General features: G+C 39.0%; 1 protein-coding gene across 10 annotated transcripts in view; it reads left to right on the forward strand.

Annotated features, from left to right (window-relative positions):
- Positions 1 to 27,317, forward strand: part of epb41a (erythrocyte membrane protein band 4.1a) — a 103,587-nt gene that overhangs the window by 57,830 nt on the left and 18,440 nt on the right. For 8 of the 10 annotated variants that reach the window (XM_042435511.1, XM_042435512.1, XM_042435503.1 and 5 more), the window contains 4 exons: positions 603 to 677; positions 2,733 to 2,780; positions 4,129 to 4,191; positions 8,444 to 8,614. In XM_042435511.1, the coding sequence (XP_042291445.1) occupies positions 603 to 677; positions 2,733 to 2,780; positions 4,129 to 4,191; positions 8,444 to 8,614 (357 nt within the window). The remainder of the gene's footprint in view (positions 1 to 602; positions 678 to 2,732; positions 2,781 to 4,128; positions 4,192 to 8,443; positions 8,615 to 27,317) is intronic. The other 2 variants (XM_042435506.1, XM_042435509.1) reach the window with 2 other exon arrangements.

The following is a 27,317-nucleotide window of genomic DNA, read 5'->3' on the forward strand; positions in this document are numbered from 1 at the left end:
CATTAACATATTGTGCAACTGTGCCCCCTCAAAAAATTACTGCATGATGCCCCTGTGTGTAGTTATGATACTAAACCTGGCAACCTCACTGCAATGACAAGATTTCAGGAAGCCTCACAGTCACTGCTCCTGGCTGTTTGCCAAGAAATATTTCCAGCACATGACTCACCCTATAAACCACAACTTACTAAATACCTGTTATTTGCAAGCTTTAGAGGTGTTGTTGGGTATATTTTTGAACTTTACACAGAGCCAAGCTAGCTTCCCCCTGTTTCCAATCTTGCTGACCTAGACTAACCACGTCCTGACTCCAGCTTTGTACTTAACACACGGACATGAGATTGATTAATTTTCTCATCTCACTCTTAGAATGAAAGAGAATAAATGTATTTCCTAAACTATTATTTCAAGTGTTTGCATGGAGCCCATTAATCCTCAGTAATGTTTATGATAAAGTGTTGGTATGGAGCACAGAGATAAAAAGGACAATGTACCATAAGCTGTCTTTAGCTTAATATAAAACAGAATACTTTTATGGAACATTTTAGTCCTGGTTGTGCATGGAATTGATCCTGATGTGTGAGCTGTATCTGTGCTACCAGACAATGGCCAGGAGAGAGCGGAGGCATTCCCCCTCTGTGACTACTGCCAATGGGGAAAGAGAGAAAAAGAGCCAGGTTTGTTTTCTTTGATGCATGATCAGACTGAACCAGTATTGTAAAAACCATAAAACTACAGATACATAGTTAAATAAATGAACAACAAAAACGATTATATGCACTACATGCAGTATATTTTGAAAAGAGCGGGTATAAAGTAAGCAAGGACAACTGTCAAAATGAGGATACAACAGCATGTGTTGTCTGTCTTTGAGGGTAAAAAAAGAAAAAAATCAAGGAAGATAGACTGCTTTTAGAAAAGCAAAAGCAAGCTTAGATGTTTGATTCATACTGTAAATTCTCAACAACAACAACAACAACAACAATAACAACAACAAAAAGAACTGCATAAAGACCCAGACTCATATTAGAAACAGGTCTTTATTTCTTGTCCTGGTTTCAATATATCTAATAGTTTCTGATCTGCTCCCAATTTATATTTATATTTTATTTGTTAATACAACACTTCCTTCATATTTACCTGTTGTATTGATAAATTCATTATTTCCATTTCCACAACACTTACACTGATGATAACTGAACACTGATTGAGAAAAACGGCAAAGTGAAAGAAATTGTAATTAATTGTAAAGAAACTGGAGAATGAAAGTATTAAAAGATATGGATGGCGATTTTCTATATTTTTCTTATTGTCATCAAACCTTGTGAGCAGAACAAACCAACAAGGAACTGATCTACTTACAAGTACTGTGTGTGTATTCAAAGTCTTCAGATATACAGACGGGTGACAAATTAAAGGAAAAACTGGTCCAGGTCTGAATGCTTGATCCCTACAGTGAGGGGATCTGGTGGCTCTGTTATGCTTTGGGGGGCATTTTGCTGGCATGGTTTGGGTCCACTTGTCCCCTTAGAGGGAAGGATCACTGCAAATCAATACAAAGTTGTTCTGAGTCATCACCTTTATCCTATGATGAAACATTTCTATCCTGATGGCAGTGGTCTCTTCCAGGATGACAATGTCCCAATTCACAGGGCATGAAGGGTCACAGAATGGTTTGATGGATATGAAAATTATGTCACTCATATGCTATGACCTTCACAGTCACCAGATCTCAACCCGATTGAACACCTATGGGAGATTTTGGACTGATGTGTTAGACAGTGCTCTTCATCACCATCATCAAAAAGGGGGTGAGAGAAAATCTTTTTAAAGAATGGTGTTCATCCCTCCAGAAGAGTTCCGGAGACTTGTAGAATCAATGCCAAGGCTGAGGAACACCACATCAAAATGCCCCCCACAGCATAATAGAACCATCAGATCTTCTCACTGTAGGGCTCAAACATTCAGACCTGTACCAGCTTTTCCTTTAATTTGTCACCTGTGCGTATCTTATTCCTCTGTGCCATAGACCTCTGTTGTTGTCCAAAATAAAACTATTAAAAACATGTCAATGAGCCACACTGCTGCACTGGGTAACATGTTCCTTCATTATCAAGATCATTGTCATGTTAGTTCATTTAGAAACGGCTCCAAAGTGTAAAAACAGCAACAACATTTTTAGTCTCAGGAGAGTAGTTCCTTGTATGGGAGATGCCACGAACATAGTTCTGTTTACAGTGCTTTGCTAGCTTGTTGTGCTACATAGCACGACCTTGTGACTTTGTACTACATTGTACATTGTAAAGAACTTTAGTGCAAGATCAAAAGGTTGTGCTATGTAGCACAACAAGCTAGCAGCAGCAGATTAAAGTAAAGGGGTGCATGTCTGAAAGGGGGTTTAGAAAGTGTTCTGAGCAGATAACTTGACTTGTTTTACTGGGCCTTTATTATGGACTGACCTTTATTTATTCGTGCAGCATGCTTTTATTTGAAACTCAGCAATTATTTGAGTCCCGGATTTTATATGAGAATCTACAGTATGACTTTTCAGTAAAGTTGAGAAAGTGAAGTTGTGTGTTGTCACTGTGTCACTGTCAGAAGAGGTGTTAGGTCACCTGAAAGCCTCCATGCATGTGTGCTTTACTGTCTTACAAATAGTTTGTTGCTGAGTTAGCTTGAAGCAGGAAAGTAATACAAACATAACTCTGTCTTTTCCTGTGGTGGGGGAGCAGCACTCTCCTCAGGACAAAACAAAGATGGAGATGGTGCGAGTGAGGAAGGTTAGCATGCTCCTCAGTCGGTGTTCTGCTGACTCACTATCCACATCCCTGCATCAGTTACACACCATGAGACTTTTCATTTCCTTTTCTGTTTTCAAACAGTGTTGTTTCCCATCACACAAGGAGACAGCAAGTGCTTTAATCTCTCTACTGTTTTATGATTTCTGGCTGTTTGTCTCTCTGTGAAGGCTTGTCCATGTGCTGTGAACTGTAAGATAACTTGCTGTGAGACCAAGGAAAAATCAATCCATTGTGCAAGTTATTACTTGGTCAAATCATTTAGTCCTACTTTTAATTAAAACATTTTTTACTTGTTTTTTCTTGTGTAAAACTATGTTCGTCCTTCTCCAGAAGCAAACTTGCAGATATACTTACTTTACAAAATAACCAGTGTGAGGGAGGACCTTTGGTTATATCACATACATCTGTTCATTTCTGTTTAGGAAAAGCTCACATTACTGTTGATCAGTCCCTGTGGGACTTTACAGATATTTTTGTGATTTTTGTGATCGAATATGCTTGATTTTGCAGTGGCTTTGTTTAAAGTGTAAAGCAGTTTGTAGTTTTGAAGGAACGTAACCAGAATTGTTAAAATAAAAAAAATTTAAAAAATAAAAAACTGAGTACACCCCTGTGCAATATGCCTAAAATGTTAATTAATTAAAAATGGTTATGTGTATCTTTCAGGTTATATTCCTGTCCACATAGCTAATTTGAATTCATTTGCAGTACACTGTCATCCAGAGAGTCAGGGATGCATACAAGTTGTATAGCTTGTATTTGTATACCAAACTGCCTCAGCTAGTCGATCAATTTTGAAATTTTAAGATTCAAAATTTTCATGAATCAGTCAGGAGGGTTGAAATGTGAAAATATTCAGAAATTAATATGTTTTTTTTTTAAATATGCCAATTCCTGAAGTGACTGTAGTGAAAAACTCGACAGACAAGTAGACACGCAGCAATGCCTCTCCCTCCTGTACACTCCACTGCACTGCAGCAGCTTTTGCATGCACAGCATGAGACTTCCTTCCACTTCCACTCACAGCAGTGAGTGTGTATCTGCCTGGCTTCTCATACACATGACCGTTGTGTGAGTGTATGTGTGTGTGTGTGTGGGGGGGGGTAAGGGGGTTGCTCAGCAGAGGACAGGTGAATCCCCTGCTGAGCTGGGCACTACAGCCAATGCTCTGTGTTCCTGCAACCCCATAGCTCTTTCATTTTTTGTGAATGATGTCATTGCCAAGGTCTGTGCTGCTCATTGGATTCCACTGCAAATCAAATATTCAAATGTTTGAATGAATTCTGCATTTCCAACCAGCTGTTTCCTTTTTCTTCATTTTCCACAGAAAAGAGCTAAGAAACTTGAGGGTGAAACTATTTATATCAGACATAGCAATTTAATGTTGGAGGTTTGTATCTTCAGTCTTCAGATATCTGTTCTGACTTTTTGCCGTCATGTTTCTCTGTCTGCATGGAATTTCTGTTGCTTTTCTTTTTGCTCTGACGCCTCTGTTTATCATTTCTTGCCTTGTTTTCAGCTTAACCCTAAAGGCTTGGCATGCACTATTTTCCTATCTGATTCTCATGCAAGTAGCTTCACTTCTCTTTGACATTGTCATTTCCTATGTTCATTTTATGAAATATATGATTGGGAGTCGTGTCTTCTGTAATTTAGTCTTGGTTAAATTGAAACTGGCACTGCAGCTGCAGCCTTTGGTGCTGAAACAAACAATACAAAGGTTAAATGTCTGGGATATACATTGTCATCTGTCACACTCACATGTATCTTCTAAAGCAGCATTACAATTTTAAAAAAGATAAAAATAGCAGAGATAAGTCTAGCTGTTGAAGTCAAAGATTTACAGGACAGTTTTCAAGGTTGCTACTGTAAGATCAATGTGAATCTCCAAGAGAGCAATGTACCCTATCTATCTATATGATATAGTAAAAGGTTTTTATTTAAAAATAAAAAAACAAAAACATACATATTCAAAAAAAAGGCATATAAATTTTGACTTGTTATCATCTGGATCATGGTATTCAGGTTTTTGTACTTTGTATGTAGCAAAGGTGCATGACAAGCAGATAATGCTTGTTTTTGTGGTTCAGACCGAAGTGGAGCTTCTCTCTGGATTTTGTCACAGTTAAAGTGGCTACATATGGAGGACTGAAACTGCACCAAAATTCACCAAAAATAATATTAAAAATAAATGTAGGCATTAATTAATTGATAAAATGTGACATACATTGATATTTCTGTTTTAATTGGTTTCTATATTTATTTACCTCTGTATAATTCCCCTATTTATTTACTTTTCCATTTAATTTTCCATTTTATTAATTAATTTATTCATTTGTAAATTTATTCATTTATTCATGTATTTATTTCTGTATTATTTTCCCTTTGCAATTCCCCCCTATTCATTTCCCCAAACTTTAATATTTTCTGTATGTCTGTTTATATTTCTTCATGCATTTCTGCTTCATTATGCAAATGAGGGGGTGTCGAATTGTGTCATGGGGTCAACTTTTCGCCTATTGGTTGACCGACATCAGAGTGCATAGATCAACTGTGTGGGTGTCTGGTGTTGAGTAATGGGAAAACATTAATTCTGAAGGACAATGAGTTAACAGTTTGAGTCAAGCGTAGAGGCTCTTTTATGCATAGCTTGGAAAATATAGCACTGAATTTGATGAATATACTATTTATCAGACCACAAATGAGACTACAATTAGCACAACACACTGACTCTCCCTCTCACTTGCTCTCCTCTTTACAGTCTCCTGCTGCTGGAGATAAATTAACAGAAAGCAGCTGCCAGTTGTTTTGGCGGTGCGGCCGTTTTGCCTTTTTCTTCCTTGTCAGATCTCTCTTCATGGGACTGCTGCTGCTGCACAGTGCACCACAGGACTGACAGACACGTTGCCAAGGTCCACCACTTTCACAGGGCAGCCCGGTGCGGTGTTGGTGCCGGGAGCTGCTGAAGCAAGACTGTTCAGTGCTGGTGGACGGTGCAAACCTCAAACGTCCCAAAACTGCATTTCAAATGGCAGATCTCGGCAACATGTCTATCAGTCCTGCTGTGCACTGTGGTCGGCGTGTGGTGGTGTGGCTCATAGTAATGACCTTGCAGAGAATTATCAGTGACTCTGCAGCTCCTCTTGGCTTTATGGGGCTCTCTACAAGTTTCAGATCATTGCTTTGCAGCTGCAACTTTACTGTTTTGGTTCACTCTCAGCGCTCTCATAGGGTCGTTTTCAGTCACAACAGGCAGCTGTTTTCAGAAAAAAAGCTCCAAAAACCCACTATCCTTTAATGACTTGTTTCAGTACCTGGTCTGCTGCTTTGCCGTGATATCTAGTGACAGACAACATTATGAGAAAATACATATTTTATCCTTCCCAGTCATGTATGTCTCAGTGATGTCACAAACAGATTCTAGACACTGCTGTTGTTCTCATTGTCTGGCCACATTCATTCTCATGGTTACTGAGGACTTTACTCTTCATTTCACTTTCTACACCAACATCACTCCCTCATACGCTGTATTTACTCTCTGTCTGTGACTCTTACTCTAGCTTCTGTTGCCCTGATTACTTCACTGTGCTCTGTGACATTCTGTGCTGAGTTTGTATCATATCACAAGAGAGGGATGACATGTTTAGTGTGAAACGCTCACTTTAAAGCAGCATTCATCAATATTTCTATACAGTACACCTAGTGAATCAAAAGACTATGTGTAGTGTGAAAGAGGTCAGTCGTAAAGATGAACCCACAGTGAACTGTCACCAACTCTGCAGCCCCACTGAACTTTTTTAGCCTCTTTAAGCTGATAGTTTTGTTTTACAGCCCACACAATAGCTATCAGCTTTAGCCTGCAACTTCTGTCACATGTCATCCCCCTCTCGGTGTGTCTGTACTGTCTGTATATTTGAAAAGTAAATGATGCAGCTTGCCAACGTGTGTGGCAGTTTTTTTTTCTTTCCACTTTTGACAAAGCTAGGCCACTTGTTTCCTTCTGCCTCCAGTTTTTGTGCTAAGCAAGGATAACCAGGTCCTCCAGTTATCCCTATGCAGAAAACAGAGATTAAATTGATAAAAAAAAAATGGTTCCAGTACAGTACCTTGTTTGGAACCATAATTAAATTACTGTTAAGGAAATTGTAATAATAAATTAATGGTTAAGGTTTTATGGAAAGGAAAAAAGAGTGAGTACACACTCTGAATATTACAAGCTCCAAAAAAAAAAAAAGATACAACATTTTTACCTTGAATTTCTTTGTCAGACAAATAGCCATGTGAATGAAAAACAGGCTGTATATAAAAGCTATCCTTCATTTGGGATATAACATGATGCAAAATAACAACCTTCATCCCAAAATGATTTGGTACTACATAATTGTAGTATGTAAAAGATATTTGTTCCTTAAAAGGCTGTAACCTAAACAGGATATATGTAGAGATTTAAAGGAACAGGGTGTAGGATTTAGTGGCATCTAGCAGTGAGGTTGCAGATTGCAACCAACTGAATGCCCCTCCCCTCCCCCTCCCATTCCAAGCATGTAGGAGAACCTATGTGTGAAACATTTCTGCCAATTTTTGTACCAATAGATGCCCTTAAATCTTACACTGGTCCTTTAAGTTTGTTATTTGAATCATGTAAATTTAGTGAATGGAAGTTGTGGTTGCAGATTTTTGGATAGTTGCTGTTTCCAAGGTTAAGAATGAACTTTGAACATTTTGAGCAAATATGGATGAGAAGTCCTCAAAGTGCTCGGAGAAAAATGGAAATTTCAGCATCTACAATTCCATAACAACTTGCCATCATGAGATGAACAGCTAAAACAAATTGACCTTGTGTTGAGATATAATACACATCTTTGCCATATTAATCTTTTGGAGCTTACAATAGTCATTGTATGGACTACTTCTCCTTTGTATACTGCTTTCGTATTATGCGCCTGTACCAACCAGGGGTAGGATGTTTACAACATACACTACCCCTGCTTTGATTCCTTAAGAGCTTCTCGTCATATGCAGGTTTTTCAGACAAACACAACACCTCCTGTTTCCCTTAACATTAAACATCTTCTTTTGCTGGCATTGATATAATCTAAAAGAACTGACATAATATATGTGCCTTACCAGTAACTGCTAATCAGGACATTCCTCTGTGCATCTGCTGCTATATCTCTGTTATCATGACCCACATGAGGGAGATTTTGCAATGGCAAAATCTCAGTGATTGCTGCTGGGCTGAAATATGGATCACAGGAAACAGATGATGACTCCTCCCAATGCAGTTGGGTGTCTGGTTTGTCTGAAAAATGTTCTTTCATGATCTCAGCATGTCATTGGGAATATGCAGGTTCAATCCAATCACATGTATTTGAAATAACACAAAGCTGTAAAGCATATTAAAAAAAAAAAGAAAAGTCAACATAGTGAAAGTGAGGCAAATTCTTCTTACAACTTCCTTTTCCAATCTGATCTGATTCACTATTTTGTCTATTTGTCTCCTTTCTTTGCTATATAAACTTTTATTTTCTTTATGGCCCTCCTTTCTTTCACATCTCTCCCTCATTGTGTATTGTTTTCTCTAATTACTGTCACTCTCTCCTATCTATCTACCTATTCTGACTTCTTCATTTTTGTTGAAGGATGTGGATAAGACCCAGACTGAGATCATGCGTCACCACACTAGCATCAGTGAGCTGAAGAGGAGTTTCATGGAGTCTGTACCGGAGCCTCGGCCCAGTGAGTGGGACAAGCGTCTTTCCACCAACTCACCTTTCCGTACAGCGAGCATCAATGGCCAGCTGCAACCAGCGGTGAGTCCAGCAACGTTGGTTGGAAATACTCATCAGTATTTTGGTTATTCTTGAGTAGACTTAATTTTCATCCACTATTAGAATAAAGCTTACAAGTTGTTGAAAGGAGCTGCTTCCAGCTTTGTGATAAGCTATGCTAAAGACATTCCTGTCCTAATGAAACTGATATTATTCTTCCTATTTGACTCTGAGCAAGATGTCAAAAATAAGAATTTTTCCCAAATCTCAGACTGGTTTTTAAGCCCAAGTCTTTACTGAAAATGATCTTAGTTTTACCCTGAGTTCAGGCAGCTCAGTAAACCTACAGTAGGGAGCCCTGGGCAAAACTTCTTGGCCCCTACTGAGCCCCCCACACACATTCCCCTAACACATTTTGGCCCAAGGCCCAGTCTACAATGGAATGCTTTAAGTTAACTATCATTCAGGATTTAGTTTATGATGATTTGATTAAAGCCCCTACACACAAGTCACGTCAACGCTATTTATATAGCCCAATTTGCAATTTGCTTCAAAACATGTTACAATCTGTACACACTGAAGCTCTACCCATGCAGGTGTTTTCATTTATGTTGCCTGATTAGACCTTTCTCAAGACTGCCTGACATCTCCCCCACTGTCCTGCATCTGTTAAGGTGGGACTTATAGTCCCATTTCAACCAACAAGTTCCAGGAACTATGGAAGCAGAGGAACTAATCTCAGGAACTAAACTAGGAAAAAGTCCCAGTCACCATTTGTTTGCCTTTCCACCACATCTGAGGAACCATGTAGATTAGGCAAATAAGACCGATGACAGTTTGAAAAAACAATTGGAATGAAATTTTCACACACGAGGAAACAACAACACAGTTGAGTCTCATGTTGTTCTTTGTTCTCACTCTCTCTCTCTCTCTGCCTGTATCTTGCTCTGTTAAGGCCAATTCATGCTTTTCGCGTCTGCGTGGCCTCAAGGGTCCGGGTTGGTCTGCGTGATGTAAATTCCATCATCCAATTTGTGACTGCGTGGACTATACTCATTGCAAGCGCTCCAACTGCCTGTCTCGTCTTCTGTATATATGTACTGTATTCCTGTTCTCTTTAAGCTGTATCTTTTCTTTTTTCGACTTTTTCTTGTTGTTCAGCAACATACAGGAATTCCTCAGCTGCATTCAGACTGAAAACAGTCCTGTGTAAAACAATACAAGGGACTGTGTTGGTGTGGGCGTTTTGTTTAAAGTTCCAGTGAGACAATGACTTATGATCAAGCAAGTCCAGTTGGAGTAACAGATAATTGCATTTAAAGGCTGATTAGAAAAACACTGCACAGCAGTTTGTAATACTCACAGACTGGATTTTACAACTCTGGAAAAAATGGAAGTCCACAGCTGTCCACAGATGTGGAACGCCGAAAGCATAAAATGGCCTTTGGTTAGGCTGTGTTGTTGGGAAACTGACCACACAGACTAACTTTGTTTTTGATGTAAATTAACAGCAAGACATATTCGTCCCATGTCCTATAATCAATAATGGTCACACCCTCTACTTCCTTACTGTATGAATGAAGCAGTAGACATGTCATAGTTACTGCAGCGATGGTCCCTCCCCCCTCAGAATGAACTACCCCTTATCTTCTTTTTTTTTTTTTTACACCTGCAGCTATCCTACAGGAAGTAAGTAACTTAGTCTCTGGTTCCTCCTAACACAGGTTTAGTTCCTGAGTTCCTCAAAAGGTTCTTGGTCCCATGTGAAAGTTCCTGCAGTGGAAATGCCCAATTACGCTTTTATCATTCTTATTAGTCCATTGAGTTTACTGACCTTATTTGATTACCATCATAGCTCCACCCCACTTCCCCCTAAGTAAAGGTCTAATAAGCCATAACTGAAAATAAATGTCCAGGTGTGTGCAGGGGCTTTAAAAACAAATTTGTTCAGGAACATGTACCATGTAAATATAATATCAACTGATATATTAAAGGTATTAAAACTAGATCTTAATACCTCAAGACAGGGGCTAAAGATTTGGTTAAAAAAATATGAGAATCACCTAAGATCATTTACCCTCTCAGTTGGTTGTTATAGTGCATACTGCCAAACAAATTCCAAATTAATCATATTACCACAAAGTAATTGCCACATAGACCACTATTAGCTTTCAGGGCCCCTGAGGGCACACTTAGCATGGATAATATTCCAGCCTTGTTCTTCAAAAGTCCAAACATCTGTACCTGTAACCAGCCACAAAGAGTCTTGCTACCTCTAAATACTGTATATTCCCACCATTTCAAATGTTTTAAATAATATGTACAGACTTGCATGGAGGAACGTTATGAGGAAGACACACACAAATGTACAGTACTGAACATAAATAAATTGTTGTATATATGTTGTTCATGAAGTATATGGCAGATGTCCACATTTTAATGTACTTTACCTTTTTGAACTGTACGCTGATCTTCCACTTGGTGGTGCTGTTGGCTTTCTCCATGTCATTCCATTGCTTTAGCATGACTGTAACTGCAGTCACAGATGGACTAGACACATTAGGAATTTTTTCATACTTGCTGAGGGAAGATGGCATGTGTGTGTATGTGTGTGCAGGGGAGGATTTCCACAGTTGTACCTGCATACAGTGTAGTTGGTGGCATGTCTAATTTGGTGCTTTCTGGCACAGGCTGCAGTATGTCAACTCTGTCCTGCGTTTCTTTATGAGCAATAAAAAGAATGGCACCTGGAGGCTATGGCCGTGGCCTACTGGCAATAAACAGCTTTTCAACTTCACCAGATTGCGCTCGGCTGTAACCTAAAGGGTTCAGTATGCTTCAAACCAACCAGTTGTATGAATGGTCGAACAGTCAATGGTGTAAAGCCTGTCATCATAGGGAGTTGTAAGACATGATGAATTGTACAAATGGGGATAAGGGCTAATACACACTGTTGGAAAGTCTCTTCTCAGAGCCATGCATGGTGTTCCACACACCTGGTGGGAATGTCAGATTATCAGTTTCAGAAAAGCTGCATTAATTGTTGGACGTCTCTGAATTCCAGCGTTACAAAGGTGGTGGGGGAGGGGTTTTGGCACTGTTTGACATCTGACAAGCATTTCATTTGAAGCATACTGATATCTTTGTAGGTGCCCCATTCCCTTTAACCCTAACCTCACCGCCTTACCACTGCCTTCACTCTATGAATGGCTGCTGCAAGCTTTGTCATCCTGTTCGATTTGCCAAACAGTCGCATGGCCGGGTTTGTCCTGATAATGTATTCGCATGACTCTTTTGCCTGATTTGACCAGTGAAAAACTGAAGAGCAAAAGAAAAACGCAGGAAAGCAAGCTAAAGACCAATGATTAGTAGCCAGAAGACTGACTCCCCTCCTCCCCTCCTCTTCATCTGTCTCACCCTCCAATCCTCCTCCCTGTATCTATCCCTCACTGGTTGTCTTTATGTGTTTTTCTGTGTCTGTCTTGTATCTCTGCCACTGCTGTCCTCATCTCCTTTCCCTTTCCCTTTAAAGTTTGGACCTGTTTCTCCTGTCAAATCCCCACCACCTCCATCCTCTTCCCCACAACCTCCACCATCCTTTCCTGCACGTTCAGACAATGACACTGAAGGTCAGAGAGGATCTCAGTCCTCCAGCCTGCCAGTGTTTCCATCTGGCTCTCGGCCCTCTTCTACCCACGACTTGAAGACACAGTTTCTATCCCAGACATGAGGTCCTGCACAATAATCACATCTTCCTTTTTTAATACTCAAGAGTCCAGCCATAAAGGCACTTTTTTGCTGAGAGCCTGAGGCACAATTTTGGTAATTTCATATTATTGCTGAATGTTAGGAATTATGATGACACATGAGATAAAAAAAAAAATAGAAATAGTCTCCATTGCATCACCAGCCACAAGTAAAAAATTCCCAGATTCTCCTTGAGTTGGTAGATTCTTGCAGGATAAACAATGATTTTGTCTTTTGTGCGATACTACATCCCCATCACATTGTGTGCAGTGCAGAATTACCTTCAAAAGTATTTCATAGCAAGCTCTTCCAGAGTTCCTGTCATCTGAGACGAAGACAATTGATAGACTGTCAGTACAATATAAAGCAGTACGGATAACATATGGTTTTGACAGCTCAGACCAGGCAGTTTTTCTGGTGTTTCTTCCTTCCTCTTGGCATTTAGAAGACTTTGCACTGCCAAAATGGTTTGCACTTGCTAGCATTTTAGCTGCCAGAGAATGCCTTTCCTATTCCCACCATGAAGATGAGACTTATTAATCCTTAGAATCCCCTTTTTCCTTAAATAACTTTTCCTCCTCTGCCACTGCTGCTCTGTCAAAGGTGCAGCCTGATTAGACCACCTCACTGTCCCTAACTGCAATCTTTCTACACTCTACAGCATCACTCAGTGGCTGTTCTGCTGTCAGAGTAACTCAGCTAGTGGTCATGCTCTAATTAATTATTGACTTTGAATGTTTAATGAACATTTGATATCCTGTGATTTAGGCCACATCACCAATAACAAGTCAATTGATTGTCCTCTTCCTTCTTTAACTGAGCAATTGTTGCATACTTACAGTGCAAACAAATCAGAAATAGCACTTTGCACTTCAATAAGCCCCGCCCACTTAGTCGCTGTTGCGACACCTGTCAAGCTTTCCGTTCTTGCAGTGCACATATGCAGATAACTGTGACAGATTTGCATCAAATTCATCAATTCAAAATTTGTGGTAAAATGATTTCAGACCGAGGTAAACGACAGAAGGCTTTTCATTTTTAGTGGGCAATTGTAAATTGGCTGAAATGAGAACTGTGGCTACCAGATTTTTTTTAGCTCTAGCTAGCTAGCAAATCAACTTTAACTCTGTGAGTTTATTGACTGCTTAAAACATTTAAAAGAATATCAAAATTAGAACCTGCAAAAGGGTCTTAAATATGCATTTTATAGCTACATACATCAAGCCAAAGCTAACAAGTTCCAGGCAAAAACTCAGCATCCTCGCTACTCTGTGTGGAAGACATAGAAATAAAAGAGGAACATTGTTCTGTTATTGCAGGACTGAGCTAGTTAGCTCTAGTATTATAGTGCAGAAAAGACAGATACATGCTCAAACTGTCATTTCTCGCATGATAAATTCATAAATTATTTGCACAAGCAACAGAGTGATTAGATTTATGCTTTACTTACATATAAAGAACTATGTTTCACTTTTAAAGAAGAAAAGGCTTTAAAGATGGACGAATCTAATTTTTAACATCACCTGTAACACTACATAATAATGCAGGTTAGTTAAAGGGAAACTTTGCTGATTTTCAACCAGCATTGTATCATTACAGTTGGGTAGTATATGCAAATGAACAATGTTTAACTGCCCTCCATGTTGCCTACACCCAGAGCTCTCCGCTCATTTGCTGGCAAAAGTCCACTGTGTGATGCAAAACATGGACTTCCTGCGGACTTTGGAGATCTGCCTTTAGACTACAGACTACGTTTCAGCATTTTCTGTAGTGGTGCCTTCAGGACTGCAAAATGTGGGTCTTCCAAAACACTCCCGTTTACCATGCTACACTAGCAATAGGGAAAAGCAGACATTAAAATATCATACTTCTAAATACTTTAAAATATAAGTATATTTGAAAGAAAACTAGTTTCATGATACAAGGCCAAACATCAGGCTGATCTGTGTCATCAGACACAACAGAGTCTGGAAGAGGAAGTTACAACCACAGCTAAGCTAAGCTAAGCTCCTAAGTTTCTCCGTGATTCATCCAGAAGAGCAGAATCTAACACAAAAAACAACTAGCTTTACAATGTAATGTCGAAGCAGAGATGTGGCAATACTATTACAGTTTTGAGGCCAAATATAGTGCTTGAATCAGACAAAACAGAGTGTGGAAGAGGAAGCAACCACCAGAGCTACATTACAGCCACAGGCTGGCTTCAGCTGTTGAGTTTCTCCGTGATCCCTAACAAACACTAACACAAGCAAACTACTAGCTTTACAATATGATGTCAGAGCAGAGATGTGGCGTAACTATTACAGCTTATGCGGCTGAATATAGTGCTGTGGAATCAGACAAAACAGAGTGTGGAGGACAAAGCGACCACGGGAGCTGTGGCTGCTAAAATAAAAAATCCGCGCTGCAGCAAACTTTTTGGTGCTTTAGTAAACTTGACTTTGTTTTTTAACAGAATATTATGTCAGACTTTGCCAACTCTGAATACAGAACAACAGTGAACAGTGACGGTGTTACCTGTGCAGCACTCGATAAGTTGATCCACATAACATAACAGACTCCAGCGAACTGGTTGTGTTATGATCTTTGTACATCAGTACAATATATCTAGATTTGATGAGGAAAAACATTTTGTAAATGAAAATAAGCCTCAGAAAAGACAGATGTCAGTGCTCACTAACATTGTCTCCTACACTTCGTCTCTCTACTCACTCCCTGCATTTCATAAACACTGTGAGTAGACGAGACGCGTGCAACGCATTCTGGTTGTTGTAGGATTCCCCCTTAAGAGCGGTATGGGGAATCTACAGTCTTTTTCTCAGTTTTCTCTAGTCATAGGGCACCAATTTCAAAAATAATTGCACATTTCTACCACATAGGTGACCTAGTTTTAAGAAATCATCATATTCACAACAGTGAATTTTTCATTTAATTAATGATATGCTAACTCATACCTTTGTAAGTTGTAAGTAATGCTAAATTACTACTGTAGGTAGTAAGTTGTATTTAGCGTTTGCCTAAGAGCAGATAAACACACTGTTTAATATATACCTTAAACATTTGTCCCTGTATTTTTGGTTTTGGAAAGATCCTCCCAAGTATTACCAAGTGTTGTGCTAGTGTGGCACACTCACTGCTTTATCATGGGGCCAAATCCCTACAGCTGCTTAACTATGATTGGACAGTCACTGTTTGGGGTAAGAGTTTAGGGAATGGTCAGTAGTTTCAATGTACCCATAAAGTTGTTTTTAAAGATGTTTTTTATCCCTCAGTAAGGCTGTGATCTGTCTCCATACAACAACAGTTCATTGGTTTCAAATGGAAGACCATCTGCAACCACTGCAGCTTTGCTTTAATCTGCATGACCTGTACATTGCAGTGTCTTGCAACTATCTGCATGCATTACAATTTTCCAATTTGTTCATAGAAAATACATCCTTCCGTCAAACTCAATATTGTCATTGTGTAGATGACAACACTAACTGTCTTACCTGTTGGCTACTAAACACCTGCTCACCAGTTACAAGTAAGAGCTGGATACCTAGATGGCTAGTGTAGCAAAACAATATCTCTCCTAAAATGCTCTGGCTAACTTAAAGAGTTTCTGTGCCAGGATTTTTCTCCAGGATAGACCATCTTCTCTAGTGATACCATCCAACAGAAGCAGAAATTGCACCCAAATTCATGCTTGACTTACATCATGGTGATGCAAAGAAAATGCATAATAGATTAGGTTTGATCACAGGTTTGAATGTGAAAAACTGTTATTGCACCCTAGCTGACATGGCTATCTGGGGCTGAAATACTGTATACTGTAAGTATAGTCCTTACAAGTTATCTCAGTGTCATAAGAAAAAATGAATTAAAGGATAATTAATATAGAAATGTACAACTTGGATCTTACCATTCTTATCAGTTGTAGTAACCTTGTACTCCCCAGGTTGCTGAGACCTGGGTAAGTGGTGATCACTAAAAAGAAGTCAGACAGGTCAAGAAATATGAGCAGTCAGATGATCAGACAGGTTAGAAACAAACTTCCAGGTTAGCCAAACTCAATGAATCCATCAAAAGTAAAATTATTACCCAAATTGTTAAAATCCATTGTTGTTTAGAGAATAGTTGTGGGCTTTATTGTGCAATTAGCAACTATTAGTGACATTACAGGTTAGCGGTCAGGGTTAGGGTCTTACCTCATGTAACCCCTTAACACTAAGATTAGCCACATCTAACCCTAGCCTAACACTGTTTCAGTTTTACCTTCAAATACAGTGGTTTAGATAATCTGGCTAAACTGTTGGCTTGTTTAGAATCTGCATGATCATCTGACTATGTGTTTTGTCCTATCAGACTTTGTTGTTGTGATATCACTGTGTCCTAACTGCATTTTAAGGTGATAAGGAGATCCAGAAAATCAATTTTGTGTTGCAGTAGTCATGTAACTATGTAAATAAGAGAGCATACAGACGTTAGAACCAGATTTATCCCGTTTCATATGTAAGCCAGCCAGCATCTTAACCCCCTCATAATTGGAGTATGAGCTTACCTGGGTAATTCTAGCTCAGTTCTGATGTTTACATGTGGCTCCCCAAAGCTAACACATGGATAGATAGAACACACCGTTAACAAACTTCTGTCAGACAACACCAAGAAAAAGCTTCATGTAAACTCATGTCCCCCCCATGCTAAATACCCTCCTGAGCCTCCCCTCCCTCTCCAACATCTTACCTCCATTTCCTCACCCCGCTATCTCCCTACCGCCTTCTCCTGTCAGTTGACCATATCCCACTTGTCTGTTCATTGTTATCTGTCTCTCTTGGTCTGCCACTGCTGAGCACAGCGAGGGAGGCAGTCTCTGTTCGGACACAAGGTAAGAGCATGTAGTTTGTCCCCAGTGCCAGGGGGACCACCGCTGTACAGACATGACTACCTGCTGGAAGAAGATGAGGAGGACAGTGAGGTTGATTGGGTTGATGAGGGGGAGGACGAGGAGGAAGAGGACGAAGAACAAGCTCATGGTTACACTATAAAGGTGGCTATCAATGTGCCAGATGAGGGGAGGAGCTTGGATAACCCTTGTGTGCTAAACCCAGCCAGACTCCAGCACTCCCGGATGTCCTTCTTTCTGTCAGGGCTGCTGGTGATGGCCCTGACCATGCTGTGGCTGGCCTTTATTTAAAAGACAAATGAATATCGAGATTCCTGAACATTTAATCCTGCAAGGCGTCCTCGGCCATCTAGAGACTGCTTCATTCAAGTTCTGTTTCATCCCTCTACCTCGAACTCATTATTTCTGTCTAATCTGTACTTGCATTTATTACCTTTCCTCCTGTCCATGCACCGATGTCAGCCTTAAATGGCTGGACTCAAAAAGAAATTTCCTCTTTAAAGCGAGCCTATGTAACCTTTGCTGAACAGTGGCCACTGTGGCCACAAATGGTAGTTTACCCTTCCCTAAGCCCCACCCCATTTTAGTAACTGATGCTTTGCCGGTCAAACTTTTCATTCTACACTACACATATGCAGTTTACAGTGATAATGTTTGCAGATTTTTAAGTGGAATTGCAGTAATTTTTGAGAGGCAGACAGGAGATGTGTAATTTTGAATTTCAACTATGACTATCAATTTTTCTGTCTGAATGACAATTGTCACTGCCAGGTTTTATTAGCTCTAGCTAGCTAAGTAACTTTTCCTGAGTTGGTTAAACTGTCTCCTGCTGACTCATTTTAACCAAGAATCCATACATACATACATACGTACATTAGTCTGCATCTTGCTAAAAGCCTGAGGCCAAAACTACATGTCACAGACAAAAAGTTTGTTTTTTTTAATGATCTTTGGAGAAATCCAAAGGTTGACAGAGCTGCCATGTCTGGTTACAGTTGCTGAGCTATTATTGTTGGACAATTGCTATTCAGGGGAGCAAATGATCAATTAGGTTAACCCTAAATGCTAAAATGTAGCACTGTAGCTTAAATAAAGAGTCATCATAAAGTAATTGAAAACACTGAACTAAAGTCAACTACTGCAGTAGTTGGTTGACTTTACTAAGGTATTAACCATAAGCTATTGGTCATATCAGACCAAGTAATACTGCAATGGCAAAATCAGAGTGTATGGAATTGAGTAAGAGTGCTTTTTTATTGCTTAAGAGGTCAAGTTTTCATTTGTAAGAGAGTGAATGTGCTATTTCCTATTTCAAAAGTTACATTGTCTCGCTTTAAGCAATCAGCAATGTAGCATTTCTGTTTCAGAAAAAGTAAAGGTTTCTTTTTCTGTTTTCATAAATGAAACATGTTAACACAACATTCATGTTTTCATTATGTCGGAAAAGGAAAGAGTTGTTAGTAATAATTTTCATTCCGTGCTTGCATTGTATATATCTTCTTAGGAGGTAGTATTTTCTGACATTCAGTAGATTTCATGTGGCTGTATTACAGGGATGTCCTTTGCTAAGTTGCATGTGACATTTCAAGATATATTTTCATCCTCTCAAAGTTATTGTAAAAATGTTATTTTGAATCACAAGCTCTAACTCAAATGACCGCAATTACTATGGTTACTGAACAGCTAGTAAAACATTTCACTTAGGATATTTCTGTAATACAGCCTCGTGTACAATATTCAGTCATGTGTCAGCTGACCAAAGCTTTCAGACAGTTTTAAGAATCTGTGGGCAGCTTAGCAGAGTGCTGTTGTGACTGACATGCATTAGCCCCGTGTTAATCTTGGACCAAGTATCAGTAGACAATCAGTGGAGATAATGAATTACTCAGGAATGCATCATTGCAATTTTATTTTATTCCAGTAACATGTAATGGAACAAATATTGATTCCAATGTCATTAACAGCTGAAGCCCTAATTCATGATCAAGCCAACCATGTGGACGCCACTGTGATGTGATGCATGGATGACCATAGACTAAAGTCAGGATGGGATAAAGTCAAGCATAGTCATTATTTTTGTAGTCTTTCAGAGGATAAGAAGAAGGGACATAAGAAGCATTTTGTTTGCTGATTGGTAGTTACAGCAATTACTGAGGTATCTCAGTCTTTGAAGGTAACAAATGATAGGACAATTTTGGAGGTGCAGCACAAAAGTAACAAAACATTTGTATTTTTGAAATAATTCAGGGTTTCATGAGCCTAACAGGAGAATTACCTAAACCCATAAAGAAGTATGTAATCCTTCACCTTATCTGTAAACTGTAACAAGACAAATATCAGTGCAGGAGTTATGTGGATGTGTTCTGTCGGTTCACTGGACAGTGAGGGGAGGCTTCCAGTGAAATAAAGTAAAATGACATAGGTCAGTAACTCAAGTATGTTATACATCACTTTTAGGAGTAGTCAGTCCAGTACTGTCCTGCTGTGCTCATGTACCTTCAAAGGCCTTATATTGAGGCTATTGCACCTCTCAAGGCATGGTGTACTTGTTTACTTGACATCACTGCTGGTTATCACAAAAGCTGATGGTTGTATGACTGTTGAAGGTGTTCTTTGTTTTCCTAGCTACAATATGCAACTTTTCTCTTTGGCACAGGCTACGCATGTCAAAATCCTGCCCAAATACTTGAGACTTATCTTGATGAACCAAGATTTGAAAATTTAGAACAGCTTTGGACTGAAATTGCTTCATCCAATGGAGTTGCTGCATTGTAAAGCCGCACAACAGTTCAATTTTGGTGATCTTCGGCGTACAAATTTGCGCTGTTGAACAACTGCATACTGTCTTAGCAGTGCTGACCTTTGAGGTAACAGAGACCCTGAGAGTCTAAAAAGTAAGAAGAGTTAGTTGTTTCATCCCTTCCAATTTTGATTAACCCTGCTTAGAATATTAACAATAGAGATGCAGCATGGATTACAGTCATACATGAGAGGGCAGTTGATACAAATATGTCTCTTGAATGCATTGTGTGAAGCTATCATCCGGTTAGCTAGTTAGCCCCACAAGTAGTGACTACATCACATAGCTTCCAGCAATATCTATTTTGGAAGGATGTGTGGATGAATTTCACAGTGCCACTTTCTGATTTGACCAGGGATTAAGGATGACAGAATAGAAATTAGTAAAGAGACTAACAGAGCAGTTTCTTTAACAGTTAGCAAGTACCTTGAAATTATTCTGTCAGCTCGTATAAAATCTACAGAGCCTAGTAGGTAAAATACAATTTAGGTGCCCAAATTATGTATTCTTGGGCCCAAATTAAAGTGTTGACATTTTAAACTGTGTATAAGGGAAGTCAAAGATAACAAAATTTAAATTATATGCACACATTTCCATCCAACATCTAAATAAAACTGTATTAAAACCCAAGCAATTTATATCAGATTGTCCGTGGTCTGACAATTGTTAGCATTTATGTTGCACTTCATTAGGCTACACAGTGGTACATGTGCACCCGAGAGCAGTTAAAGCTGACCAGTATTGCCGAAACAACATCCAATGTAGCTTTACAAGTGTATAAAAAGAGTGTTGAGGGGACAAGAATGTGATAACCTAATGATGTTAACTGATGAAACTGATATGGGAATATTAATTAATTCAAGAGCATGAATCAGTTTTGTTCATCCTGAGACCACCAGGCTCTGTGGATATCCCGCAAAATGCAAGAAACCTACTCCTGAAGTGAGACATTTGTCTAAAAAGGCTGAAGGTTGTATGACACTGCTCTGTTGAATTCAAGAGTGTGTAAGATGGAGAGTACAGCACTGGAAAGATGGCTTAGAAATAAAATTAGTCTGTCTTGGTAATTGGAAGTTGATAGACATGCAGTAATGACTTGGGAAGCAGTGTGGAAGCCTGCTGCTTATCTGAACCATCCACTGAAGAAACACAGTGTGACAGGACTGACCTCAAGCCTTTGATTTTCATGCATGTGTGATGGCTGTGTTTTGAACTTTGTTTTATGGTTGTCAGCAAGGACGGGTGTGACTTGACATATTGGTCTACATTGTTAATAGCCCACTACAAAAATGGATAAGGACATGAAAAAAGGAACTACTGTAAAACCTGACAGCACCATTATGGATGGTTAACAACAGCCATAAGATCTGATTGGTTGAAAGTGAATTGTAGGAATATGAAAGAGACAGCTGGATATTCTCTTTTCTTACTTTGTCCTTTATTTTTGCTGTTGCTGTAGATTCCCTGCTGTATGGCAACTAGCCATTGAACAGCTCATGGCTGGCCAGGTCCATATGGTACACCAGCAGTAACTAAAAATGTATCATCTATTCTGTTAACCCGTCCAGTTATGTGCTTAATTTGAAGATTTCTCCCACATAAAAAGTAACTAATCTGACAATGGTAGGCTTTTGTTTTGTTTTGTTTTTTTCATCCTTTTTTAACTGCTAGATCACCACGCCAGTACAACACATTGGCTTCATTCTGTCTCTATTCCACCTTCCCAGTTGCCATTGGTATCTGCATGCAACATATCACATGGATTGGCACAGACAATTTTCAGAGTTAGAGAGAGAAAGAAAGATAATTTTCTTATTCTCTTACATTTGAAAATAATCCAACCCAAGCATGAAGCTTTACACGAAAAATGACCTGAATTGACATGTGACCCATTATCAGGACCCATCAGGCTCAGGTCAACGCTAATCCTGATGCTGCTGATGCTCCTCAATCAATCCAGTTGGTGAACATAGTGGAGCATTTAGCAGCTCAGACATTTTTCTCAGTAATTTGGTGGAGACCAAACCAGAGATAAAAATTTTGTAGAAAAACATGTTCATAACAAAGGTATCATAAAAAGTATAATTTTGGTAGAACAGAAAATAAGGTATTGTACTTTCAGTAGTCTTGAAAAAATACCCAGCGCTGCAGATTAACTGTTTTCATTCAGGCTAGATTCTCATCCTGCTGATAGTATCTATATTTAAATTATTATTCAATGTGAAAAGTTGCATATTTAGCTTTAAATCCAATCTTTCTTACTTGTGCCCCTAAACAGTGGAGATAGAAAGATGGAAATCTTTGCCCAGCCTGATTACATGTAACCACAGGTGCTTTGGTCTGTGTGTTAATGCAGGAAATATTTGGTGCACTGACCATGGTCCACTTAGATGAAACCATGCATTTAATTGTATTTCCGTTTTATACCTGATCATGTTACTGCTGTGGAACCATACATTTCCTTAGTTTCAGTAGAACTTTCTCAGTTGTGTGTTGAAATATATAGTTTTATTATGTATATGAATTAAGTTGCACTTTGTATGAATTCACGTTATTTGCTTCAGTAAACTATATTATAAGAAGTCATTACAATATATTAACACAGCAACATTTCAAAGCTTTATAAATGTTTTATCCACAGTATAGATAATACTCAGAGCCCTTAATGATGGCAGGAAATATTGACCATTTGCTCATTTTAACACAGTATGACTGAGTATAACTCTGGGAAAGTATAATGTTTACCCTTTGAAATGTTGGTGGGACTGACTTACACTGACATAAGCTGTAATATGTCTTTACTACTTTTGCAACACTGCTAGTTAACTAAATATATCCATAAAATACATGTGCATGCTTAGTACATGTACTCAGTGTAATGGTGGGTGTGTGCATGTCTGTATGACCTAATGATTTAATGTCTTTGTATTTTTGGATAATTCACTATCTTTAAGCCTGTACTATCACTGTAATACTATAGGTAATGACCACATTTAAGTTCTTTTTCTCTGTCTACTGCTGGACTTTCTGTTATTCAGCCAATTCATTTATCCAGTCTTTCTTGGTATACTGAGACTTTTCCAATTAAAGCTAGCAGGTTTAAGGTGTGATACATGTACTATAAAAATAATAAATGCATTAAATATGGCATGTGTATATTTGAATATTTATAATATGGTTGTGGTCCTCTGGTCAGAATGACAGTAGATTCATAAGTTCTATCTTACCATACATGCCTTTGGTCAGGGGTTGAGAAGCAATTTTAAAAGTGTGGTGGTTCTAGGGGTGGGACATGAGCAACATAATCCCTCACCTTCAACCTCTGTTCCATTGTCCACCACATGTCAAATCAAAATGAATGCAATGCATTTCTACATTTATACAAATTTTTCTACTACTATAATTGTAAGCACTGCTTCAGCTTACTATAAAATAATTACTGAGACCATATAACTGCAACAACTCAGTAGAATTTATTTAGGGTCTGGTAGCAGTTTACTACCTATATCCTTGCACTTGATCCAGTATGTTTGTTGTTGTGTCTAACCAAGTCTCACTCAAGGATAAGTCTCATTCTGAAATCTTGCAAGAGTCGAGTTGTTGTCGAAATCAGCTAAATATTCATCCATGACTTTGAAAATCTTTTCGATAACACAAAGCTACGGTCTCTGTACTCAACACAACAAACTCCTCCTGCTACTCCTTTCTCCAACTCTGTCATGGCTGAATATTTAGCTGATTTCAACAACAACTCAATTTTCACGAGATTTCAGAATGAGACTTATCCTTGAGTGAGACTTGGTCAGACATAATAATGGCTTGATCCCACTGCGTGTGTGTGCACCGCGTTCTGGCTCCGCCGCAGCCACCGGAGCTGATCTCGGCCAGTCTAGTCAATGCTTGTGAGCAGATCGAGCTGGGCACACCCTGTGCCAGATCCCAATCATATATCCACAATAAAATAAATTAAAACACACAAATAAAGAAACCATGTAAGTACGTACCCTACTTAACCATAGCAGAGGCACAAAAATCAAGGAAAATGACCAAATCAATGAAATCTGAGCAAGTTCACAAAATCGGGCAGTTTAGTTGCCTTGATACTGCAGTAATTACAGTAGCCTAAAGGTGCTTTTTCTGCTTTGACTAGGCTGCTGTAGTAGCAGTACTTCTTACTGTAGTAGGAATGCAACTGAATTTTAAAGGCGGGTGGCTTCCCTGCTGTCAAGACACTCTGCTTCCGAAATGCTCCCAGTGGGATAGGATGCCGTGCAGAGAACGGAGCAAAACCATGTCGGAGCCAGAACACACCCAGAATGTGTGCACACGCACATGGTTGGTTCCCAGCAAAACAAACAGAAAAGCGCTATTGCCCCAAAGGATTACATTGCATCTCGTTTCACGGCTGCAGGCTACATCACTCTCGTTCAGCACTGGACCAATTTCAAAAATTGTTGTCCTCATTAGTAACTTAGACACAAAATGATGGGAAAATAGGGTCCAAGTTGAAAAATACTGAAGCTTCCCTTTAAAGAATCCTTTCTGAGTCCATGGACTTGTAGAACCAAAACGGGCTTCATTTTTTCAAAATTCATTTCAAAATTTTACATTACTAACTAGTTAAATAGCTGTTTCACACCTCTCACCTGTTATTCCTTGATCTGTTATCAGAGCCAATGGCGAGTAACAGAGGCACCATTTCTGAATGCACAAACGTTACTCTTCCCTGGCCTGGTGGGTTAGTCAAATGGCTATGATTGACTAGATGGTTGTTCAGTCAATCTAACGTGACCAATAGGTTTTCATGTAGGGGGAACACAGTTTTGTTTCATCAATGACCACCTCAGGAAAAAGTGGGGGCGTTGGAATCATGTTTCTGTGAAAGTGTGGGTGTCGCAACACTGGTAATACCCGTAACACCTGTGGCTGTGAAACGCCTGCCTTTGATGATGGTACCTCTAGGTTCTCAAGGCTATGCACATGTGTGGAAGTCACTTCTGTATTCAGTGGGTTTGCACCAGTTTCTACTGAAGAACTAGTCCCTATGGAAACTGTGAAGTCTATGGACTAACTTGGGCCCCAAGCAAGGCCAAGTATTTAGCCTTTAGTGGGCATTCAGACTGAAAACTGTGTTGAAACAGGGGCTGCGTTGGTGGCGGCATATTGCCTCAGGTCACGACATGAAGCATGATCCAGGATGTCTAGTTTGAGTAACAGATCAGTTCATTTGAAGGCTTATCAGACACTAAAATGCTGCACAGCAGTTTATAATGGTAGGATTTTAAAACTCTGGAAAGTTATTATATGGCAGCAACATTGTGCTGTGGTAAACCTTGAGCCAAGTTCTTGCTTGACAACCCTGCATTTTTTTGTCAGAGCCCTCTGTGTTTGTAATCCACATCTGTTGCCAGACTGGCTCCATTCAAATGAATAAGAGAGCTGTCTTTATTTACACGGGGCTTAAGTCGGTCTGAATGCCATCTTAAAATAAAGGAAACAGCTCGCAATATGACACAATTAATATAGCAAGTTTAGTTACCTAACATCATAAGCATTTTTATTGGCCCAGAGTGGTTAATCAAACTTTGAAGCTAATGTTGTTTCAAAAATGTTTTTTTAACTGATGTTTATTCTCTGCTGGTGAAGATGTGCAGAATTCAGGTAATTAAATACCTGTCAAATTATCCATAGTGTGGTCCCTGTGGTGAAGGAGTGGTGCACAGTTGTTCTTAGTAAGGAAGTAGTCATAGGCAGAAATGCATTTGTATATAGCAATGTGATATATATCACTTCTAAACGAATTGTTTGTAACTGTCACACACTATCGGTGTTTTGTAGTGTGTCAAACCACCTGTCCATTGCTATAGGTTTGCTTATCAGCAATATGTTGGATGTGGCATTTGCATGCATAGTGCTCAAGAAATTGTACTTATGTTGAAAGCCAATTAATGTGCAGCAGTACCATTAATCCATGTTTAAAAATGAAGTGTAGCTGATTGAGACTTAAATGTCAATATGTTATTCAGTTATTACTCTATTATTCTTATTCTTAATTTTCAGTTTCTGTTTGTTAATATCTGTTTTGTCACTGTGTTTGGATGCTTTCATTCTGCTGGCTGCCCCTTCACTGAATGCTTGTGCCATTGAGCATGCTCAGACTGAGCTGATTGGTTGTGGCTAGTTCTTCACTGTCAGTTATATGCTTCTTCAAACATGCTCTGCATTAGCTCCATGATATTACAGCTCACTTATTTGATGACATATTTTTTCTCACTGCTCACAGTGATCAGAGTTTCAATAGTTAGCTTGCTATACATTTCATGGTAGTATCATTATGTTTCACGCTGATCTATACAGTTCTTTGCTTTTCTATTTTTAATGCCTACAAATTGTTGATCAAGCTACTGTTCATTCACTTCAAACTTACAGCACCTTGCATGCTCACTGAAGGCAACACTCTTACTGCATATAAATCTCAAAGACTGCATAGAAAATGCAACATGCTTGTTCCCTCCTATAAGTAAGACATATTTAGCAATGTTGAATATTTCCCTTGTGTCAAGATACTGAGCAATCTCTTACAACATGTTCATTTAAGAGGCAGGATACTGGCAGACTTGCTCCTCCAATGAGAGGGGCTTCAAACGAGTGTTTCATACAAGTTTGGCACATGTAATTTGTGTTCCAAAACATGGGCCACATCTTCTTCTGAAGATATATCCTTTAGAAGACTGATGGCTACATGGCTGAGCATGCTCCTCCACCCCCAAAAAGACAGTAAACAGGATTGAAGTTCCTACTCCCAGCCTCCCAACGATGAAAACTAATGATGGGTTCAGGCAATCCTCATCAACTTGTGAATTTGAAATCTCCTGATAATGTTACATTTGATTTGAACATATAATGGACATTTTAATCATAAATATCGTGAGTTTAAGGATAATTGTGTTTTTATATGCCAGATATGGAACCATGCAGGTAGTTTCTATTTTATGCTTTTTCAGCATGTATATGTTCTTGATATACTGTCAGTTTTAGTGTAGAATATTTGTCTGTATTAAGGTGCTATCAGTATCCTGCCACCCACTTATCTCAGCACGATAACGTCTCAACTTCTCAACTAAAATTGTTGAAGATCCCCTCCAGACATGTTTTGAAACATAAATAGCTCAGCTTGGAATAATATTTTGTGTCTGATGTGTTTTTTCCACAAAAAACTTTAATTAGCTAGTTAGTTGTTAAAATGACATTTACTCCTTCTGCCTTATTGAAAAATCCCGAATCTATGAATATGAAAATATTAATTTCAAAAG

The sequence above is a fragment of the Thunnus maccoyii genome, chromosome 15 (assembly GCF_910596095.1).
Source record: "Thunnus maccoyii chromosome 15, fThuMac1.1, whole genome shotgun sequence".
Lineage (NCBI taxonomy): Eukaryota > Metazoa > Chordata > Actinopteri > Scombriformes > Scombridae > Thunnus > Thunnus maccoyii.